The 22,460-nt window shown below is 41.1% G+C and overlaps 1 protein-coding gene across 2 annotated transcripts in view; it reads right to left on the bottom strand.

Moving 5' to 3' along the window:
• Nucleotides 1–22,460, bottom strand: part of PCSK5 (proprotein convertase subtilisin/kexin type 5) — a 288,359-nt gene that overhangs the window by 152,823 nt on the left and 113,076 nt on the right. For both annotated transcript variants that reach the window (XM_040988776.1, XM_040988775.1), the window contains exons 7-8: nucleotides 21,526–21,698; nucleotides 8,962–9,174 (exon numbers count right to left, since the gene is read on the bottom strand). In XM_040988776.1, coding sequence (XP_040844710.1) covers nucleotides 8,962–9,174; nucleotides 21,526–21,698 — 386 coding nt within the window. The remainder of the gene's footprint in view (nucleotides 1–8,961; nucleotides 9,175–21,525; nucleotides 21,699–22,460) is intronic.

Here is a 22,460-nt window from a genome sequence, read left to right as displayed (position 1 = left end):
AGAAGCACTTGGAAGCTGGACTGCTGTTACAACCAGACCAGGGAGCAGGCACTGTCCTGGGTGGTTAAAGCAGTTAAGATACCTGTGCCTTCCACGAGAATAATTGAGTTTGCTGTCTGACCTCTGCTTCCCACCAGTGCGGACCATGGAAGGCAGTGGTGGTGGCTCAAGTAACCCATTCCCTGGCATCCATATTAGGAGAGCTGGGTTTAGCTCTCATCTTGTGGCTTTGGGGACATCCCAGAATCGACCATTGTGAGCACATGTGGAGTGACCAGGCAGACTGGGAGGGCTCACTCCTCTCCGCTCAAAACAAATGAAACAAACAAAGACTCCCAGTCAGGTAAGGACTAGGGTGAGCTCACAGCTTCAAATGTTATGCAAAGTCTCCTAATATTTTGCACTGTGTGAAATTCACCTGTGAACCCTAATGCTAGCCGACCAACGCTAGAGTTCTTTCATTGTCCTAATGTGTTAAAAAGTTCCTTATTTCACTTTATTTGAAAGGAAAACAGAGAAATGCAGAGACAGACTGTATTTCCCATCTGCAAGCTCACTAAGTCCACAACAGCTAAGATTGCAATAGACCAAAGCCACGAGCTGGGACTACAATCTGGGTCTTCTTTAGGGGTAACAGGGGACCCACAACCAACATCACTGCCCTCTCTCCTCCTGCCCTGCGTTCTGCAGCAGCAGGGAGTGGAACTGAACAAAGAACCGGGACTTGAACCCAGGCACTGCAACAATTGGTGTGGCTACTCCAAACAGCACTGATGCCTGTCCACTCCTATCACTTAAATATTTTAAAATAATCAAATGTACCGAATCACCGCTTTGACACCAAAGCATTATTAGCATCAAGAAAAAAAAAACATGGACCCAATTCTTGCCTTTTCTAGAATTATTGTTTTAGGAAAACAGCGGGCTTTAAGCTCAAGAGTCTGCTCTGCTATGGAAGGAGCCTTGGACAGAAAACCTTCTTGTGGAATTCACAGAAACGGTACAAAGATAAACACATGGATATTGAAAATAAGGCTGAATCCAGTATGCCTGATACAATTACAGCAGTAAGTATCTGTTTGCATGCTATAGGAAATATGCTATTTCTCCATTTTGATTTTTTAATCAAAATGTGAGACCAAGATCATTTTTATTTTCTTGGCTTGAATCCAGTTTTCTTCCATTGTGACAAAGTAGCATTACCATCCGGCAGCAGAGATGTTTTTCACCCTTTGTTTCACTGTTGTGACACTAAGGGAAAATTAAATTATCTTTAATAAGAGAAGTTAAATATTATACAATAGGATTGTGGAAACCACTTTAATATCTGTAAGACTTTTAAAACCTTCGTGGTGGACAAGTAAACATTTTTGTCCCCTTTGGAGCTAACATCACCTCCTCTGAGAGTGCCTGAGGATGAGTTAGTGGTCTCACTGCGATTAGTAGAAGACATTAGTAAATCTTTGGGCCCTAAATCTGTACATCAAGATATCAGCAGCAGCTTGTTCCCGCTTCTCCAGATACGCCATTGCTGAAAGCAGGTCCTGTTTGCATTCTGCCATTTTACCTCACCCTGCAGTTACAATTGTTTTATCCAACTTTATTATTTTTTTTTTCAATGACTTGTGCCTGGATTCAAGATTTTTCATGATGTTTTCCCATTTGGTTCTCCTTGCCTATTCTTCATCTGCACCAGACACTTTGAATGTGCAGAAACAAGTCCAGAATAAACACTCTAAGTGTGTGTAGCACTTTTGAGAATAATAAATAACTCCCCCAGCCAACCTTAAACTTGAATAATCAACATTTTATGGTATTAATCTCACAATAAGAATATCTCCTATCTGTATTTAGTCACTGGGTCTGTACACATAATAAGAATATGCTTAGAGAGCTAACTATTTAGTGCCTCTATCAGCATGAATAGTTTTAAATACTATAGATGCAAGTAAGCTTGTGAAACTCAGACCATTCTGCTGTACTTTTTGACAACAACTTTAACAATGAAATTTGGGAGTAATGAGTAGGGCTGAAAGGGTGTGGAGCAGAAGAGGATGAGGAGGGGAGAAGGCCAAAAGCAATGGGGGAGAAAAGCAACAAAAAGGTCCTCAGGCTCTTCTCATCTGGCTTTAAGAAATCCCAGCTGGGCCGTTTCGAGAGGAACTTCCTGGCAGTGGTGGAGATGTCTAAGTGTAAATTACCAGGAAGGTCTAAAGCAGAGATTTCATCATCAAGAGAAGCCACAGTATCAGAGACTTTTTATGTCTACCTTTAGAGAGACCACCAAGGATCATGCAGTGTTGAAGAAAAGTGATGTTGCGGCATCTGAACCACATGGAGTAAACCCATTAATCATGATCTAATAGTCTAATTTAGAGGAAAAGTTGCTTTTCAATGGTAGGTTAGCACAGAACATGGGGCAGGGAGGCCAGACATCCTCTGTGTGAAACTGCAAAGATAAAGCACTTTCACTTTACATTCCATCCAAAGCATGTCTTGGAATCCAGTCTCATTCTCAGTGGTCTATCTCGCATGTTTCAAAAGCCCTTCGTGCAGTACCCAAATGTGAAACAGAATTTTTCTCCACAAACATCTCAGATTGCTCAAGAAAATATCTTTTGCGCCCATCAGAGTGAAGGAAACTAGAGAAGACACAAAGTCTGAGCCAGAACAAAGCTTTCCTGGACTGCTTAGATTTTCAGTCTCCGTCAGGATCAGGAGCACATGGTGTTCTGGACTCCACAAAGTTAGGGATCATAGCTTTATTTGGGGGAAAAGGGTGAGATTACTCAGGTTTTGTCATGCTCCTTTGAGTAAAATTATCCCTTGTTCCCATAAGCTTTTAGTTCCTAATGCTGCTCACTTCATGGTTTAAGACTGTGCCTTTGATGTGAGCCCACTGATGCAATTGTGCAGGGAATTTTGGTTCAAACTGACCTTAGTCCTAAGCAATATGCCTTGAAAGCAATCCTACAGCTGACAGTTTCCCCGTGATGTCCTTTGACCTGTTTTATTCCAAAGATGCCATATTGTCTCACGTCATTTAAAAGAGAAACGAGGGAGACATTTTTAAAACATGAAATGTTCTGCTGCTAGGGTGAATTTGTTTTTGGCATTGACTTGGATATTGGATAGAAATGTGCCAAGAAAGCTCTTTCAGACAGAGCTATAGAAGGTGTAAGCAGAAACCCAACGTCACAGTGTCCACGAATAACATCAAAGAAGCAGATTCATGAAGCCCAGCAAAACAGGAAGGATGTCTCGGTGATCAGAAGCATCAGAGACTGCACAAGATTCAATGATAAATCCGTACGTTGACCCACTCCCAGCTGCTAAGGGTAACTGCCAACACGATGCGTGAGTGCAAGGATTGGCTTCCCAACGTGGAGTGACCTTTTGTATCCCTAAAGAAAGACTCCATCTTACACCAGTGTTTACAGCTTTGTAGTGTTCTTCTATGGTCCAGCAGAGATCTAATATTCATTTACTTAGGGCACTGCATAAAAGCTATGTGTTTTGCTACCATGGTCAGCACAGCCCTATCGTCTAACTAGATTCCTGCTGACAGTTTTCTATAGTAAGCATCATGTCAAATGCTAACTGCCCTCTACCAACCTGCAGACAAGGTTCTCTGTCCCCACGAGAGCACCTCTCTGTCTTCCCGTGCTCCGTAAGGGCTCTGTGAAGCCTCCCTCCTTTCAAATGTCTGACAGTCATATGCTCCCAAAGAAGCACAGGTTCTGAAGGGAACAAAGTCAAGTTTCCACCCTCAGGGAGTTTGCATTCTAGCCTGATAAAGAGCAAAGAACAAAAGATACGCTGTCATGTTAGGGAGCTGTAACACCTCTAGAAAGAAAATTGCATAGAACTGTAGGCATAGAGAATTGTGGAGGGGAGTGTTCCAGTCGCAGGGAATGCAATAAACAAAAGCATTTGTGAAATGAAATGAGAAGAAACACTACGTCTAGTATGACAGTGTTTCTAACAGAAGGCACACCTGAAAGCCCTCGTTCAAACATCACACAGAAGGTGCGATTTTGGGTGCCCAAGGCTAACAGGACCTTTGGAACCAGTAAGTCAGTTTTAGAGATTTGCAAGAGGTCTCACTGTGCAGGGGTTGGTAAAAGATGTAAAGCTATGGGATTCAAAATCAATGTACTATGTAATTAATAGAAAGTGAGAGATACCTAGGTTGAAGGGCACATCCATACATTTGTGGAAAATAAGAGAAACATGTTTGTTTTCATGCAAAAAATTTTGATCATGCTTAATGTTTTTATAACACACAATTTCCACGAACTGTTTTTTGAAGGCATCCTCCGTTCTAAGTGCTTCATTTCTTGTGTGAAAGAACATGGAAAGTAGGCAATGAAGGCACCGTCCTTCCTAAGATGGCCCATTAGCACATTAACCGCAAGATGAGCTACAACCTGGAATGAAACTCAGGCTTGTCTGCTGCCTCGCTATGGCATTTTAAAACACTCAAACATCAATTTTCTCTTTGGTAAAAAGAATATAGCCACCTTTCCACATAGGGCTTTCACAGGCAGTGAGATGATGTATTCTATGTGTATAGCGCAGTGCCAGGCCTGTTCACAGCCTCTGTCTGCATTTTTGGAGGCAAGTGGTGTTTCTACTTAAATAGATGATTAATGCTTTATTACTGAAGGGTAAGCTGATGTTTGAAATATAAAATGAATGTGTCATTGCAAAATTTGATAGAAAAGAGACAGGAAGGGAGAGGAAGGGTGCTAGTAGAGGCAGTGAGGGAATTTTAAGGTGGGAAGTATCAGTATGCTGTTACAAGGGTAAAAAGTGGCACACATGTCAGACTTTTCCCTTTATACGCATAAAAAGTTTAAATGCTACATCTATGACATGTTAATATAACTATAAATGGATTTCATGTAAGACCTGCAGAAAGAGATATACAACTGGCTTCACAAAAAGTGCTTCTTACAGCCTTAAAATAACTAGTTACACAGATGATTTCCATTCAGCTTATAGAAGAGTTTCTTATTGTAGTCTTGACATTTTAGTTGCTTCATTTGCTGGAATAAGCTACAAGGCCATTTCCAACACAAATTTATGAAAGCTTGACTGCAGCACAAAGGTCTACAACTGTACTAAAAATACTGGCAAGAAACCAAGGGATGCAGACCTCTCTGTGCTTCAAGACTCAGGGCGAAGTTGTCCTGATTGCACACCATGAAAAGGCAGTCTGTCGAGGACAAGTAACATTTCTTTAACAAAAGTGCTCTCCGAGAAGGCGAGAGGAGATCTTTACTCTCTCCTGAAAGCCTCAGCTACTGTCTCAGTTCAAAGCACAAAGGTGCTCTACGGATGAAGAATGACAACCGGCTCTTTGGGTGAGGCTGCAAACGACCAAAGGAAATGAATGGCTCAGGGAACGGAGCCCAGTACAAAGGGAGATACCAGCATTGCTGCAGCACTCCATCACAGAGGCCATGAGCAGGATGTGAACATCGCCGAGGGACCACAGGCGTCTGGGTTTAAAGTCTGCAGAAGGAAAGGTCCCAGGCACCATACAAGCTTATTCGTCATTCTGACATCTGGAAGGGAAAGGGGTCAGCTGGACCAGAAAAGGCTGATGTTGCTGCCAGACCCACTTACGTTCAAACTGTTAACAATGTTCATTGTGAAAGTGCCTTTTCCGCCCGGCAGTGGGAAGAGTAGACAGCAGCATTGTACAGATTAAGAAACCTATAGGATATCAGAGGATCAAAATATGTCTCTATCTATCTATAGAACTTAGGAGTCGGAGGAGCAACGAGCACAAACTGTGGGAAAAACCAGCAGCCAAAGCTCCCAGGATGCAGCCAGCTCTCTGACTTTAATAGCCGTGGTAGCAGCCACCCACTGAGCTGCTTGTGTGTACAGGCAGCCTGGAAGTGCATTCCATTAGGTGACTTAACAATCCTGGGCTCTCAGAGCACTGGTATCACCTCCGATTGACAGGGGATCAAGCTGAGAGCCTAGGAGGGCTGTCTAGCCATTAGGGGATCAGGGTGAAGTTAGAGACAGCAATTTCAAATAGCATGCCCTCTCTCACTAGGGGTAATTTAGGATTCAAGCAAAATACAAGAATTTAAGAACTACATCAAGAAAAGGAGTAAATGCTGAGATGAATACATTGTGATATTTCTGGCTTTTCTGGGTTGGATAGTGATGCCCCAAGTCATTTTACCCATATTTTAGAAATGTTGCCATCTTTCGCTTTTAAATAGGAAGAACTTATATCCCCATCTAGGTGACGGTCAATACCACATTCGTTCAGACATCTACCACAGCTACTATTTACAAGAAATGTAAATGGGATCAAGAGGTTAAACAAGAAGTAGAAACACCAGCGCCTATAAAACTGTACTACATAATATAATGTAAGCAACAATAAAAATAAATAAATAAATAAATAAATTCAAAATAAGTAAGTAAATAAATAAACAGGTATTTACATGTTTAAAAAAAAAAAAAGAAGTAGAAACAAGAAAAACTAACCATACCGTGAGTCAGTGAAAGTTTTATTCAAAGTCAGGGGGAGAGAACTCACAGATGCTAGCTCAGCCCCCACTCAACCATAAAATATAAAACCAGGAGAATTCAACCCAGGCTTCCTGTAGGATTGGGTGCTTAGGGTCCAAATTACACTCCTGCTGCTTCCCAGGGACCTGGGATTGGCCGTGGAGCCAGAACTCCAACCCAGCCACTCCTGAACAGGGCGTGGGCTTTTCAAGTGGTTCTTTACCACTTTGTCAAGTCCCCTCTTCAACTCTCCACAGAATGTCGGAGAAGGACAGTACACTTCAGTCACAGTGTCTGGCTGAGCTCTCTCTAGAGCACCCTCCCCGACCACGGAAGGGACAGGACTGTATGCAGGAGAGTCCCCAGCGTCACCCCGCCACAGAGGTCACAGCAGACTGTGAAGAGCGGGGAGCTGCTCTCACCGCAGTGATTCCAAGTCCCTCAGTCCACACTGCATTCTTCATCAGGGACCTAAGGGACATTTCCATTTTGGATGATGCTTTACACACTAGTCTACAAGGTTTAGGAAGGCATATACAGAGGTTAACAGTCACCCCACAGGCAATAACAAGACTTATGGAAGGAACATATTTATTCCGAAGAGATGGAGGTTTTGCCTTCAGATGCTTTCAGACTCTAGAAAGAGCCCTTGCTCTAGAGATTTCCTGCTGCAGAAATGATGAAAATGGCAGTCAATACTACTGGGCCTTGATCATGAATGAGGGGTCACCAAGTGAAACTAAAAGCAAAGGGGATATGTGTACATGACAGTAGCTCCACAATGAAAGTGCAGTGCCACGGGAGCATCGCTTTTCAACAAAGAAAGCAACAAACTTCAAAGTCTGCTCACGTCCGCATTTTTCACTTTATATGTACATTTCCCTTTATGCTTTGGAGTGATGCCTATGGATGGCTGATGGAGGCACTGGCAAGCGAACTCACAGCATATTTTTAAAAAGCCACTCATTATGGAAGAATAAAAGAAAGTGAAGGGAGGTCTGTGGATGGGTGATGTTTACTGAAATGTATCCAGCTGAGAAACAGAAGTTATGGTAACCAAGGGTGTGAAAAAACTGAATAGGTATAGAATAGAATTGCATGAAAGAGGTACAGGTTGAACATCTTATACCCAAATGCTTAGGACCAAAAATGTTTTAGAGTAGGTTTTTCTAATTTTTGATGATTTGCATATATATGATATATTAAGGGCGGATCCAACATTAAACAGCAAATTCACTTGTTTTATATGCAGCTACACTCACTGCCTAAAGATAGCTTCAACTGTAAAGCGGCCCATAAAGTTAGGTGTGGAATTTTCCACCTGCGACGTCCTATGGGAACTCAAAAAGATTAGAATTTTAGAAGCATTCTGGAGTTTAGCTTTCCAACCAGTTGTGTCATAATCCATTGCTGTGGACAAGTCAGGAGGCAGTAACAGGAGAAGGGCCTGACTTGGCTAGATGACCAGGCACGAAAATAGGGTCTTAGTCAAATGAGATATTCTACACAGAAAACGTGGAATACTTCTCCCTATAAGAGCAACAAGGCTCAAAATATTTAGGTATAACAGAAGAAAACTTCCTAACATTAAAAATTATACGAATTTGGTCAAATAGGATGTGGCCTATGTTTTAGATGAAAAATCATATTAGGAAACAATTCTGAGACTGCAAGTTAAATTAGATCTCAAAGAATTTCTTAAAGGACTTAAAAACCCATTTAAAAACATATGTAGAAGATACATGGCATAATTCAGATGGTCTACCAGTAAAAGGAGGGCCCAGCGCAATAGCCTAGTGGCTGAAGTCCTTGCTTTGAAAGTGCTGGGATCCCATATGGGTGCTGGTTCTAATCCTGGTGGCCCCGCTTCCCATCCAACTCCCTGCCTGTGGTCTAGGAAAGCAGCAGAGGATGGCCCATAGCTTTGGGACCCTACACCTGTTTGGGAGACCTGGGAAAAGCTCCTGAATCCTGGCTTCAGATTGGCGCAGCTCTGGCTGTTCAAGCCAATTGGGGAATGAACCACTGGACAGAAGATCTTCCTCTCTGTCTCTCCTCTTCTCTGCATATCTGACTTTCCAATAAAAAAATAAAATAAATCATTTTTTTTTAAGTCAGTAACAGACGAATGGGGTGGTGAGAGTCAGACTTTGATTCTAGTCTTTGGTTTGTTCACGAACTGCTGTGTGAACACTAACCAATCACTTATTCTCAACAAGATCAAAGCTTCATCATATCCGAGGTCACAGCAAACACTACAATGTGATGACCCAGACAAACAATTTCAATGAATGAAAACAATTAGCTAATATTACATCCTATTTCCATACTAGCTTTGCACTGTATTTAGGGTTGCCCTTTTTATTATTTCAAACTGAATGTCAAATAGACTATGACAGTCATTAAAATATCACGTACTATTTTCTTGTCGTAGGACTCTCCACTGCTGTAAGTTGTAGCCAATGTGGATGAACACTCTTCCAGGTACCATGGTTTCTTTCCACTTTCCGCTGTGCTGCTGATGGAGATGGTATAGATGCTGTTGGTGTAGCCATCACAGGAGCAGTGGTCTTTGCTTCGTCCACCATTTCCAGATGCCCAGACAAATACAGAACCAAGGCCTCTCCTCCCCTGCACAGGAACAGAGAAAGCTAAATGAAACTGTGAAATCTCTACACTCAGAGAAGGCTGGGATTAGCATGTCCAAATCAAGCATTTACAAGAAATAGGTGATGCTACTGTTCAGCTGCATTTTGTGGGGGAAGAGGAGTTAATTTTATAAATTAAAACAATCATTGACATAAGAAAAAAGCAGTAAATAGGATATTCAACAGCCAATATTTAGGGATGGAGCATCATTCTTAAACTTTCGCTGACCTTGAATCTTCAGGAACAGAATATTAATGATACAATCTGTCCTGAGCATAGATTTTTTTTTCTCTTTCAACTTGGGAAATGCACTATGATTATACTGAAACGGCAAAAATCCATGCACAGAATGGGGCATGAAGTTCTGACCGCCACTGCTGACAGGGGAATGGGCCTGATCTCCTGTTCATCAGTTTCCAGTCATGAAACATAAAGATGTAAAAATCATCAGATATCATAAACTAAGGATCGTGTTCACATTTTTGTCAGGCTCCCTCGGTGAGCAAGGACACCTCGCTATCATGGAAGATCAGGTGAGGAAACATAACTGACCTTAGCAAGAACAACACAGCCAGGGGAGAAGGCAGGAGGCTGCCACTCATCATTAATACTTTGCCTCTTGGTCGGCACTGAGGGGACCAGAGCACGAAAAACCATGATCCACCCTACTGGATGGGTCAACAGAACTCACGAGTTACTCTAAGCATCATCAAAAAGGATCATATATGAAGAACCTCAAAACAGGCAAAAACTCATAGGGGATCATTCATCACATTTAGGTGTGTGTGACACAGATGCTGCCTATGCTAAATATCAAACTAAAAGATTTAGAATTTCATTGGATCCAAAAGAATATTTAATAGAAAAATATTCAGAAAGTACTCTTTGTTCATGTTACAGTTATAAGTGTATAATACAAAAATGAAACGGTATAGTCTTCATTTATAAAAATGTATATGAGCATATGTACACCTATGTCCATATGCATGAAGTTAGATGCATAAAACTATACCATGAAATGACAATGGGACACAAGTTATCTTATTTGCAACAGCAGAAAACATAATTTCCATCCTTGTGTCAGTTTCTTTGAATATTTATTACTTTTATAAACAGAAACAAACACACTAATTTCTCTATTTTCTTTGCTTAGGGGGAAACATAGAGACAATTCTTTAGACCATTTTTTGAAAAATAATAATTTAAGATCAAAAGACAATGCTATCCAGAGAATGTTCCCTGCATATGAAACACAAAAGTCAAATATTTCTAGAACTTGCTGTGTATTCAGCATTGCAGAAACATTTATCTGGTTGACACAGCATATGTTATTGCCACCATTTTACATTGGGGCAAACTAGGTTTGAGAAATGTCCATTATGCCAGAGCCAGACCTTCATTTTGACTGAAGCCAAAGCTTGAACCACTGATCTTTACAATAGATGTCTATGGATCAAAAAGTGGTCATATGGTTATTGCTACGTCTTGGATGAAGTTTGGTATTAGGATCTGAGAGAAGACCAGCCCTCAGTTTCTTCCGGACATGATCGTAGAATCAGAGCTGATAGAGAAACAATACACACCTCGATCTGAGCATCAAGAAGCAGGAAATAAATTCAGACCAGAAATTTCCATAGAAATTCCAACTGTTAGGTAACTTTCTGAGAAGTATGGCCACTAGACACTCTATTCTGGCAGCATGTCCAGATGATAGAATCATGGAGGAACAACGACATTTCTAAAATGTCCTCTGGGGATTCACTGAGCTCAAAGAGCTGATGATGAGTTGCTGCTGTTCTGAAAATACATCTTCCAAGACAGAGGTTGTATCCTTGCGTTGAGATACTTTGGGAGAATTATTTTATGACTGAGCATGAAAAGGGGAAACTACAAAGGGTATTTGCAGAGTCAGGAACCACCTGCACATCAAAAAGACACGGGAGAGGGATACACTGGAAGGAGTTAATAGGAGCTGATCAGGGGACATGCCAGGTGAATGTATCCTGAGACCACAGTCTCCCCCTCACACTTACATTTCTTGCCAGTATAACCCAGTTTTCGATGAAAACGAAAGCACATAGAGCTAGAGATCACTTGGATTTCTGGAGAGAAGGAGAAAAGAAACCTGCAGGGTTGAATGACAGCTTGCCGCCTCGTCTTTTATTTCTCCCAAATGCCTATACTGGAGCCCTGAAGCCTAGTAAGACTGTGTTTGGATAAAGAACTTCAGTGAATAATGAAGGTTCAATGAGATGAGAACCATGAAGCCCAAATTCAAGAGAATCTGTACCTTCAGAAAGAGAAAGAGATTAATCAGATCGTTCCATCGAGTGTGGGCTTAGCGGAAACACCACGTAATAACACAGAGAGGAGTCTATCGGTAAGCCGGGGAAAGCAGACTCGCTCCCACCTTGCTCTTCCAGCCTGAAGAGCTGTGGGAAAATAGATTCTGTAGTTTAAGACTCCCAGGCCATGGCAGTTGCTCACTACAGCCGGAATTAACCACCACAAACAGGACGAGATGCACAACGATCTGCCCCTGCCAAGAGACCGGACAGTCCACAGACACTGTCATGATTCTGTCCAAGAGGCAATCTGACCTATTGCCCATGGGTATGGTTTATGATTAAAATCGCAGAAACAAACAGGCTAAATTTGTGGGCTGAAAACCCCCAAAGACAGCTGTGAAAGATCTATGGGGTTAATCTGAACAATTAGCAATTCAAAGATTTATTTCCTGCAGATGTACAGGGGGTTTTCATTAGTGCAAAACTAAAACATATGTGCTTTAAAAAACTGGATATTTTTCCCCAAATTCAGAGTAATTTCAGAAGAAACTGAACATGAAGCACAAAGAGAATGAAAGGTGGACAGAGAACTATAAAAATAAAAGCATCCTGGGCCCGGCGCAGTGGCGCAAGTGGTTAAAGGTCCTCGCCTTGCACGCCCGGGATCCCATATGGGTGCCGGTTCTAATCCCGGCAGCCCCGCTTCCCTTCCAGCTCCCTGCCTGTGGCCCAGGAAAGCAGTCGAGGACGGCCCAAAGCTTTGGGAACCTGCACCCGCGTGGGAGACCCGGAAGAGGCTCCTGGCTTCGGATGGGCATAGTATCGGCCCGTTGCGCTCACTTGGGGAGTGAATCATCGGACGGAAGATCTTCCTCTCTGTCTTTCCTCTCTCTGTATATCCGCCTTTCCAATGAAAAAATAATAAAAATAAATCTTTAAAAAAAAAAAATAAAAGCATCCTGAGACACGTGACTGTTTTTCTGAATTGTAGCTTGCTGAATATTGGGATTGCAGTTGTTTATTTACATATGGTTTTGTATGGAAAAAGGAAGCTTCAATGTAATTGAAACCACATCAAAAGTTAATAAACTTAAGGCAAAGTATATTGTGAAATATATGCAGAGTTCTCTCAAGCAAACTAAATACTCATCCTCATTGTAATATCTAAATGTACATGTGTTACTTTTCAAGTGTGCCAATAAAAGCAAACATTATCGCAGAAGCAGTATAACTCAAGAATATAAAGAACCTGCATTTTCTAAAACTCAGAAGGTCAAAAACAGCTACTCTATGTTGCATTCTCAATTAAACTGCATATCCCAAATCAGATTTTGGGAGCTTTACAGCGTGATCGAAGTGATTTTTTTTTTAATTTAAAATGGTGTAGTTATTTTTAAAATTAGCATTAAGTTAATTTAGCATTATTTTTCCCTTCTGTATTGTTTAGCAAGTATTCTTTTTTTTAGATTTATTTATTTTTATTGCAAAGTCAGAGATATACAGAGGGGGGGAGAGACAGAGAGGAAGATCTTTCATCTAATGATTCACTCCCCAAGAGACTGCAGTGGCCAGAGCTGCACCGATCTGAAGCCAGGGGCCTGGAGCTTTCTCTAGGTCTCCCACATAGGTGCAGCAACACAAGGCTTTGGGCCGTCCTTGACTGCTTTCCCAGGCCACAAGCAGGGAGCTGGATGGTAAGTGGAACAACCAGGATTACAACTGGCGCCCACATGGGATCCTGGCGCATTCAAGGCAAGGCCTTAAGCCACTAGGCCATGCCGCTGGACCCTGTTTAGCAAGTATTCTTAAAGGGCCATGAATAAATGATAGAGATTTGTTGCAACATAGAAATGACAGAGAAAGATAACATCCATTCATGTGTGGTTGCAGGCTATGCTAGATGTTTTCACATATTAATTAATTTGTTGTGTAGTTTAGGGTAGTACCACCCAGGTAGACATTCTTTTTTTAATGACTAATTTTTAAAAAGATTTATTTATTTATTATTTATATTAGAAAGTCAGATATATGAAGAGGAGGAGAGACAGAGAGGAAGATCTTCCATTCGTTGATTCACTCCCAAAGTGGCCGCAATGGCCAGAACTGAGCCGATCCAAAACCATGAGCCAGAAGCTTCTTCCAGGTCTCCCACAAAGGTACAAAGTCCCAAGGCTTTGGGCTATCCTCAACTGTTTTCCCAAGCCACAAGCAGGGACTTAGGTGGGAAAGTTGGGCATGTATGAGGCGAGGACTTTAGCCGCTGGGCTACTGCACCAGGCCCCCAGGTAGATATTCTGTGGATTTTTTACAGATTAGGAAAATGAATATGGTTGTGACATACCTAACATCATATAATCAGAATACGGTAGAAGCAAGAATAGAGCCCTCCCTCCCACCAAGGCTGGTGAGAATCTAAATACACACACATGCAAGGATACAGTAAACCAACTTTAGAATGTACAAATTCCATTGATCTATGATGTATTCCAAGCAAAGTCTGAATTGCAGACCTACCAAAGCCTCTGAGAGCTCCTCTGCCAAGACTTTCTAACAATCCTTCACTCTGAGCCCAGTCTCCCCAAAAGACTTTCCTAGGAAACGATCCATGTTTCCACACACAAGATGAGAGGTAGAAAGAGATAAGGACACCTGTAGCTAATGATTTCATCCCCGTTCATCTTTTCAAAGCTCCAGGTTATTCTGACTCATATTTCCAAAATAGATCCTGCCCCTCGTTAGTATAGAGTCCATGGATAAAAACAGGTCTAGTTTACAAAGCTAACGAAGAGAGGAGAAAATATAACATCTTCAAAAGCAAACCAAAACACTCACAGAAACTGATTAGATCATCCGTGCAAAGTATTTGTTCCAGAATTCTAAAATATATTGTTTCTTTAAGCAATCTTACTATTTTTTGAGTCATTTTCATGAACTCCCGTTCATGATAAGGTGAGCTGGAACGTAACCAGAAAAGAGATACAGTCAGCAATTGAAACCAAATGAGAAGCAGATGAGCACATGACTCCCAGGCACTCAGAGACTACGCTGGCACTGCAGGTGGACAAAGCTGACTCTGGAATACACACAAGAATGAAGTCACAGTGCAGTTGTACTAAGGTATCTTGGGATAAGATATTCCTAAAGGCTGAGATGTGCTTCTGTAACCAGTGCGTTTGACTAACGTGCGAGTCAGGGTAGGGAAATCAATTATATCAAACTTAATTAGAGCCAGAGAATAAAGTAAGGCACCTCTAACAAACCCTAGAGGATCAGAATATAACACACTGAAAAGAAATATTCAGCCTCTTAGGGTTAGGAACCTGGAGTTTAAGTGCTGCCTTTACCAGGAACAATTCTAAATCAAGTGAGCATTTTAGCATAGAGGCTACAGCTGTCAGTATCCCGTACAGGTGCTGGTTTGAGACTCAGCTGCTTCGCTTCCAATCCAGCTCTCTGCTAATGTACCCGGAGAATCAGTTGGAAGATGATCCAACTGCTTGGGCCACTGCACCCAAGTGGGAGACTCAGAAGAGGCTTAACCACTGGGGCCACTTGGGGAGTGAATCAGTGCAAGAAAGACTTCTCTTTCTCTCTGTAACTGTGCCTTTCAAACAAACAAAACTTCTTTGAAAAAGGCAGTGAATTTGTCAGCCTCCAGTACCCTCACCTAGAAAATGGGCATGTAAAAACCACTTTTTCACCATCTTTCCATAGCTGACATGGCCAACGTAAATAATGCACAGGTTTCACTTTATTGCACTTAAACCCTCAGTCGAGCACAGAGGGTTTCATCGTGCTCTCAGGATAACTAAGCATGCATCTTTTCAGCTCCACTCCAGGTACATGTAACTGATTTCCTGCACACATCACTGATTACTAGGTCAGGTATATAAAGCATGTTTTAGGTACTTTGGACATTTTAATAATACACCGAACCTATTTGTTACAATTTTTAGCCATCATATCACTACTACTGACAAATGAGAACGCATTTTTATGTCCCTTAAGCCAATTTCAGTCACCTTCATCTTCATGGACTGTAGAGCCCAACATGAGAAGGGACACCTGCCGGTGTTCCCTTCAGCAAAAACAACAAACATGTAAACATTATTTACACATCACGTCTTATACAACTGTTTACATTTGAGTCCGTGATGTGGGTCAACTTGTTTTCTGGAATTCCCAGAATGCGACTGAACTCAGTTTTCAAAAGTTACACTCGAAGATGGTGAGTAATGCACAAAGATTAGTGTGAAAACAAATTAGTACTGCAAATACAGAACTCTTTCACATTCAGGTTCTTGATCATCAGTTACTTCTATTATGTGAATAGAAAGATGAGAGTAGCACTGCATATCTGTAAGAATATAAATTTAAGTAACCAACTTCCTAAAGTCTTGGTAGAATCAATGCTATTATTAAAGATGCCCTTTTCTTCAGAAGGGTTGACCTGAGGGCTTCCCATCTGATGTAGCTTCTCACACTGTATCATAAAGATGCACAACCGTGACCCTTTGCATCTGACAATAGTATAGCAGTGTGGATTTCTAAAACTTCATTCCTACAGTGAAACAAACAAACAAAAACTGAAAATAATGCTTTTATGGAGAAAAAGTCATAGAATATTTATGAAAAAATAAAAATCGGGCGCCTTTACCAAGGAGAATAAATCTGCTTTCAAGCAGAAATTTCATTTCCATTCGGCCTCAGCCCAATGCTGAACTCCGCAGCATCACTTATTAAATACTGGGAGCTGAAGAATGTCCTGCGTATTATTTAAAGTTATATGTGCAAGAGGTTTACTCGGTGGCATCTTAAAGTCCTACAGAAAGAAACTAAGAAAACCAAGTCAACACATTCAGCTAAGGCAGGTCTTAGACCAGAATGAGTGCAGCCCCGCCGTGCCCGCTGCTCTTCTCCACTGGCTTCAGTCACACCTAGTGTTTCCACAGTTAACAACATGGTTAGGGAAACACTGGTTAACAACCCTGCATTAGAGCAAAAAGTATTTAAAAACCAAAACAACTTCTACCTTATTTCATTTGCCAATCAGTAATCCTGAAATAATTATCCACCGTTAGCATTCTGACGACAGTTGATCTGTATTTGTCAATCCTCTGTCTCCATCAGATTTCATCCTCCTTATCTATCTCACAGAAGCATCACAAGACTCAGGCTATTGTTAATTTCTGGTCCCTGCACAGTCCCCTGAACCAAGGCATCTGCAAACTGTTGTCCCATGGGGGTTAGGAGAAACATGCAGAAAGGCTTCTCAATTCCTCATTCCAAGGAGCTGAAACCTGCAGGTGCATCTTATGCAATCTGGAATAATCACAGTCAATAAACAGCAGCACCAACACAGCTGTTCCATGTCCATGTGTCATCCCAGCATTGCCCACTTCCTGCAGATTAAAACCTTTTCTCACATTAGTCCAGTTTTCTACATTTTGGATCAGCCCAGAGAGAAGGCAAGATCATGCTCTGACTTCCGGGAGGCAGTTTCATGGGATGGAGGACATTCCTGGATGAACGTGACTTACTCATTTCAAGAATGATCAGAAGTATACCATCACTTTTAAGTGTATACTGAAAGAGGAAAGTTTGAAAAATTCCTTTCATAGAGAATAAAATCATTTATTGCCACCAGGGGCATGAAAGGAATTTATTGTAAATGTTTGGAAAGGCTTTTGAAAAGAAGAGAGGGATACTCCAGTAGCAATGAAAAGTTCATGCTCTAAGTTATGGAATTCCCCGCTGAGAACCTGTTCCAACTGCCAGCTCAACCCTTAAAGATGAGCAAGAGACATCCCTTCCTAGAGCCTGTCACCAAGTGTGACCTTACAAGGACTAGCTGGTGACATTTCTAAAACACACACAGTCAGCCCTCTACACGTTCAACCTATTAACAAATTCTGCCTGGACTGAAAACAAATAAGAGGTGTTTAAAAACGTACTTGACAGCAAAATTCTTTTATTTCTACCTAATTTTATTAATTAGTGGTTTACAGAATACACTTGAGAAAATACTTTCAGAGCTGGCTTTGTGGTGTAGTGCTACAACAAATTAGGCCATGGTTGCAAGCCAGCTGAGCTTCCAGCTGCTCCACATGCAATATAACTTTCTGCTAAGATGCCTGTGAAAGTAGCAGAAGATGGTACAGGTGCTTGGGACTCTGAACTCATGTGGGAAACTGGCTGAAGCTCCGGGTCGAGTCTTCTCTCTTTCTCTCTCTCTTATCTTTCTCTGCATCTGCCTCCCCACTGCCTTCTGTAATTCTGACATTCAAATAAATAAGACAAATACTTTTAAAAAGTAAAATATTCTATTGCATATTACCACACCATAGACAGGCCATTTCTTAATAGGAATCTTAAGAGTTGGCACTGCGGCACAGTGAGTTGGGGTACTGTGTCCACACCCAGATTAGAGTACCAGTTTGAGCCCTGGATCCTCTACTTCTGGGGAGACAGTGATAAAACATCATACACAGAGACTTACACGGTTTCAGGAACTCTGAGTATTTTAAAAGCATCAAATCATGTAACTGTCACAAAACTATAATCACTGGCATTTAGCTCCGTAGATAGGCTAATGAACAAGCTAAGAAAGTTCTGAAGCAGAAAAACCTAAAAGCAGAAAATTTGAATCCAGAGTCTGGACGCTGAATCACCATTCTATATCATGTATGTTAGGTACTCCGTTTCAGAAAATTAAGGAAAAACAACGCAAGTGTGGCCCTTAAGTCAGCTAACACAGAATATGCAATAGATCGGAATTAAGCCTTTCATTCATTTATTCTCCACTAACCACCTATAGAGTATTAAACTCTGTTCTGGGTCCAAGACAAGTAAATAATGAACACCACGAAGGACAGTAATTTTCAACATTGGATTCTCAGGGGTTGGAGTCCACGTGTGCCATGCTATGTGTAGGGTAGACCTCCTACATTGCAACCTACCTAATGAAACTATTCTTAAAGCTATTCTTTCATGGTTTAGAAAAATGAGTATAGTATAATACATGGACTGAAATGCTAAATATTGCATGGCTATAGTTATTATTAATTTTATGATGCCCACATGATATGATTTAATTTCTCTGATTTCATTTTATTTAGTCCTGTTGGCATCAAATAAAAATGCAATCCTTATGAGAAAGAATAAGTTGTCAACTGTGACATGGTCTGTTTCAGACAGTTTCTCTAACACAGTCTGCACACATTAATTCTTTTTTTTTTTTTAAGATTTATTTATTTTTATTGCAAAGTCAGATATACAGAGAGAGGGAGAGACAGAAAAAAAGGTCGTCCGTCCAATGATTCACTCCCCAAGTGAGCACAACAGCTGGAACTGTGCTGATCCGAAGCCGGGAACCAGGAGCTCCTCCAGGTTTCCCATGGGGGTGCAGGGTCCCAAGGCTTTGGGCCGTCCTCGAATGCTTTCCCAGGCCACAAGCAGGGAGCTGGATGGGAGGTGGGACAGCCGGGATTATAACTGGTGCCCATATGGGATCCTTGTGCATTCAAGGTGAGGACTTTAGCCACTAGGCCACTGAGCCAACCCACACATATTAATTCTAAAGGAGTTGTATAAATTGAATAAATTACAGTATCTTCTTATGCCAACATTTTTAAATTAAACAAAAGTACTCTATCCTTACCAGTTTTCTAGGAATAAATGTCATGGTGTACGGCTAGGCGCAGATGCGTAAGACCCCTGTAGCCTGTTAATGTCCATGAGACCATGGGAAAGCATCATGCATATGTTAAACAGTGTCTTCTCTTGTCAATCAGTGATGATCTTCATACGTTTTTCCAAATTTCTTTTTTTTTTAAGTGTAATCCTCCTCAGCATTGATTAGTTTTCTCAGAAAATTTTGTTTGGGATCTTAACCATTTTTATAACTTGCTTCAACCACAGTGGTCACATTTTTATTTGCTCTTAATGACACTTTCAGTAAAGATTTACATCCAAAGATTTCCAAGCAAAAACACATTTAAAAACAACTGGTTCACTTCATCTTATTCATGGCATGCCTGCTAGTCCATTAGTGAAGCCAGATATTGAATTTGGGATATTCCTGACTTGTGTATGCATATTCATGGGTCTATGTGTATTATTAATATACCTATTTCAATATTAATGAGAAAATTCAGATTATTCTTCATTGTAAGGGTCATACACATTCTATTTAGAGATTAAATATGAATGCTGGTTTACCTAACCAGCCTGAATGTTCAATTAATGGCATATAGAGGAAGAACAGTAGTTTGCAATCCGCAGATTTGGAAATGAAATCACCAGATTACTTTGAGAATATTCACTCGGTGCTATGTTATCTTGAAAGGAAAACGATAATGCATGGATTCAAAGGGCTCTAATGTAGCTGAAAATTGACAGTAACAAAAAGACCTAACCAAAACTGAACTATCATTTAGTTTGGCTGTACCTGCAAACAAGAACATAACTTGCCCTCTTTTCTATTTCACAATAACCAGGAGATACCTAAACTCTTTCTGGTGAAGCTCCACACTAATTCTAAAAAAGGGAGGAATAATCATTACTATTTTCACTCTAGCTACAAGATAACACTAATCAATTGAGGACAGTCTAATGTGCCAAGTCTGTGCTGAATAAATAACAATCCTGTGGTTAGCATCATTGGCAGTGAACTAAATTCAGTTCAGCGACCACTTTCTGGATAGATGCCAAAATTCATTATATTCCTAAGGTTTCACAAAGTCCTGAAAATGTTCTGAGCACAAATTCTGCTCTCTAGGAACTTACGATTTACTGTGGAAAATACATCTAGAATTAACTATGATATAGAGGGCGATCTGATAAGGATTCTAATATCAGTAAGAACAGAATGCAGAGGAAGCAAAGTGGAGGGACTGCTTATAGTTAACTCTTGCAGCAACAATGAAGATGCCTCAATGGAAGTCAAAGTTTACACAGCATTTGAACACTATTTAGTCAGGTTTGGGGCATGAGGCCAGGGGATGTATACCAAGAACTGTAGGCAAAATGTGATGTGAAGTTGGGCAGTGAGAGTGGTGCATTCTTGCATTACAAAGAGTAGGAAGAGAGAGAACGGTAAAGGTCAATAGCGCCAGAACAACATTTTCAGTGAACATCATTAAATGAATGTTTTAACTAATATATGTTCAAGAGTAAGAAAAAAGACATCACTTCCGGAGGCAGCCCTCCCTTCACGATTACGAAAACTAGCATCTTCATTTTCGTTTAAATAACAGAGGAATTTCTTTTAATTTGCAATCTATAACAGACATATCATTACTTAGATTTTGTGGTCAGTTTCTTCAGGGAGAGTGGTCCATGAATTTCCTGGAGAGATCAGTGACACTGAAGTTGGGCTTAGCTACCTGGTTAGGGAGACTGGGAGATATACATATCCAACCTTTCCTGGGATAGAGGCAAGACCAGGGAAGGGGCAGAATAAGACAAGCACCCAGAGGGCACTGCTGGGCAGCTCAACATCAACCAGTGCCAATGGAGGAAGGACGATGTCTCCATTCAATCTCACAGTCCAGAGAACTGAACTGTCACAATGGAAAAATTGCTATTTACAATGTTTTACTTGAGTGTAAGCATTCAGAAATACTGATTCTCTTTAGAGAAAACTCTCTCTCTCTTAGCTCCTTGGCAGGGTGAAAGCAATTCAAAGTCCCAGTGTGCGGCTTCTCTTTCCACCAGCCCATCTGCTGACTCTGCCAGTCTGCAGGGATGCCAGCCCACAGATTCCTTACATGAGAATCATCCCATTAACAAAGTGTGTTATGAATCTATGCGCTTTCCAGACTTCACATTCTAGAAGCACAGCACAGTGGTAGGCACCTCCTGGAGGAATATATCTCACATTCAGAGGGCTTAGATATTAGTTCTGGCTAGGTTTCTGGTTCCAGCTTGCAGAGAATATATACTCTCTGGCATTAGTTGAGGGCTCAAGTGCCACCCACCTGGAACTCCTGGCTCAGTATGGCCTACCCATACTAAATAAATGAATGCTAAATAACCAACCTACCATTCTAACGCCATTTTCAAAGGCTTGCCGGGTGAGAGGAGCTGGTCCATCCACAGTCTTGCCATCATCATCAGGGCCCCAGCTGGCACTGTATATGTGCACGTGCTGTGGATTGTAGCTGACCGATTTTGCTTCTACCATGTCTGTGACATCTCCATCCAGCATTCGCACTCCTTCAAAACAGAAGGAAGAGAAAACGTAAGAGGCTTTGCTGCATGACAGGCAAATACCCCCACTTGCAAGATTTGGAGCAGAAAGAATACATTTCAATAAGCTCTTAAGCGAACAAATTTTCCCCAGTGAAAAGGTAATGAATTATATGTAGAAGATGCCTTCGGAGGAAAGAAAATTTCCAAGGGTGTAGAAGATCAGACCAGGATATGTATTTGGATCCACTGTTTTCTTTCTCCAACTTTACAACCCCTACAGTGGATGCTCTAATCTCTCCGTCTGATTTCTCCTGAGTGAGTGCTTGGTAATGAGACCTCCAGACAATCCATCTACCACCAATTGGTTTTCATGAAATAATTGTTTTCAGAACTGATATAAAACAGTGTAACCTTCGTGTTCCCATAAAACTTGGGAAACTGCCAGCCTAGGTTGGCCTCATTTCCTCCATATTTAATAATATCTCCTAATCTGTAAGAGTGATGTGAAGTTCATGTATTTCATTCTGCCAAGTTCCTTAGAGTCAAATAATAAATGAGACTACTCTATGAACTTAACACTTCAAATAATTCTCAGAGGGTTTCAGCAATGTGTATTCATTAATACCCATTTAAGCATATTCCTATTAGAGAGAGGGATTTCTATTAACCCTATTTTATCACAATAGGCAGTAAGATACTCAGAAACATGCTGTATGCCACATGCCAGGGTTGTTTTTTTTTCTTTATTTTAAAGATTGAGAATCACAAAACACATAATTTTAAGTA

This window comes from Ochotona curzoniae, unplaced genomic scaffold (genome assembly GCF_017591425.1).
Source record: "Ochotona curzoniae isolate NIBS_2020 unplaced genomic scaffold, NIBS_Ocur_1.0 contig_50, whole genome shotgun sequence".
Lineage (NCBI taxonomy): Eukaryota > Metazoa > Chordata > Mammalia > Lagomorpha > Ochotonidae > Ochotona > Ochotona curzoniae.
Note: the sequence above shows the minus strand (reverse complement) of the source record. Positions and strands in the feature narration are given on the sequence as shown.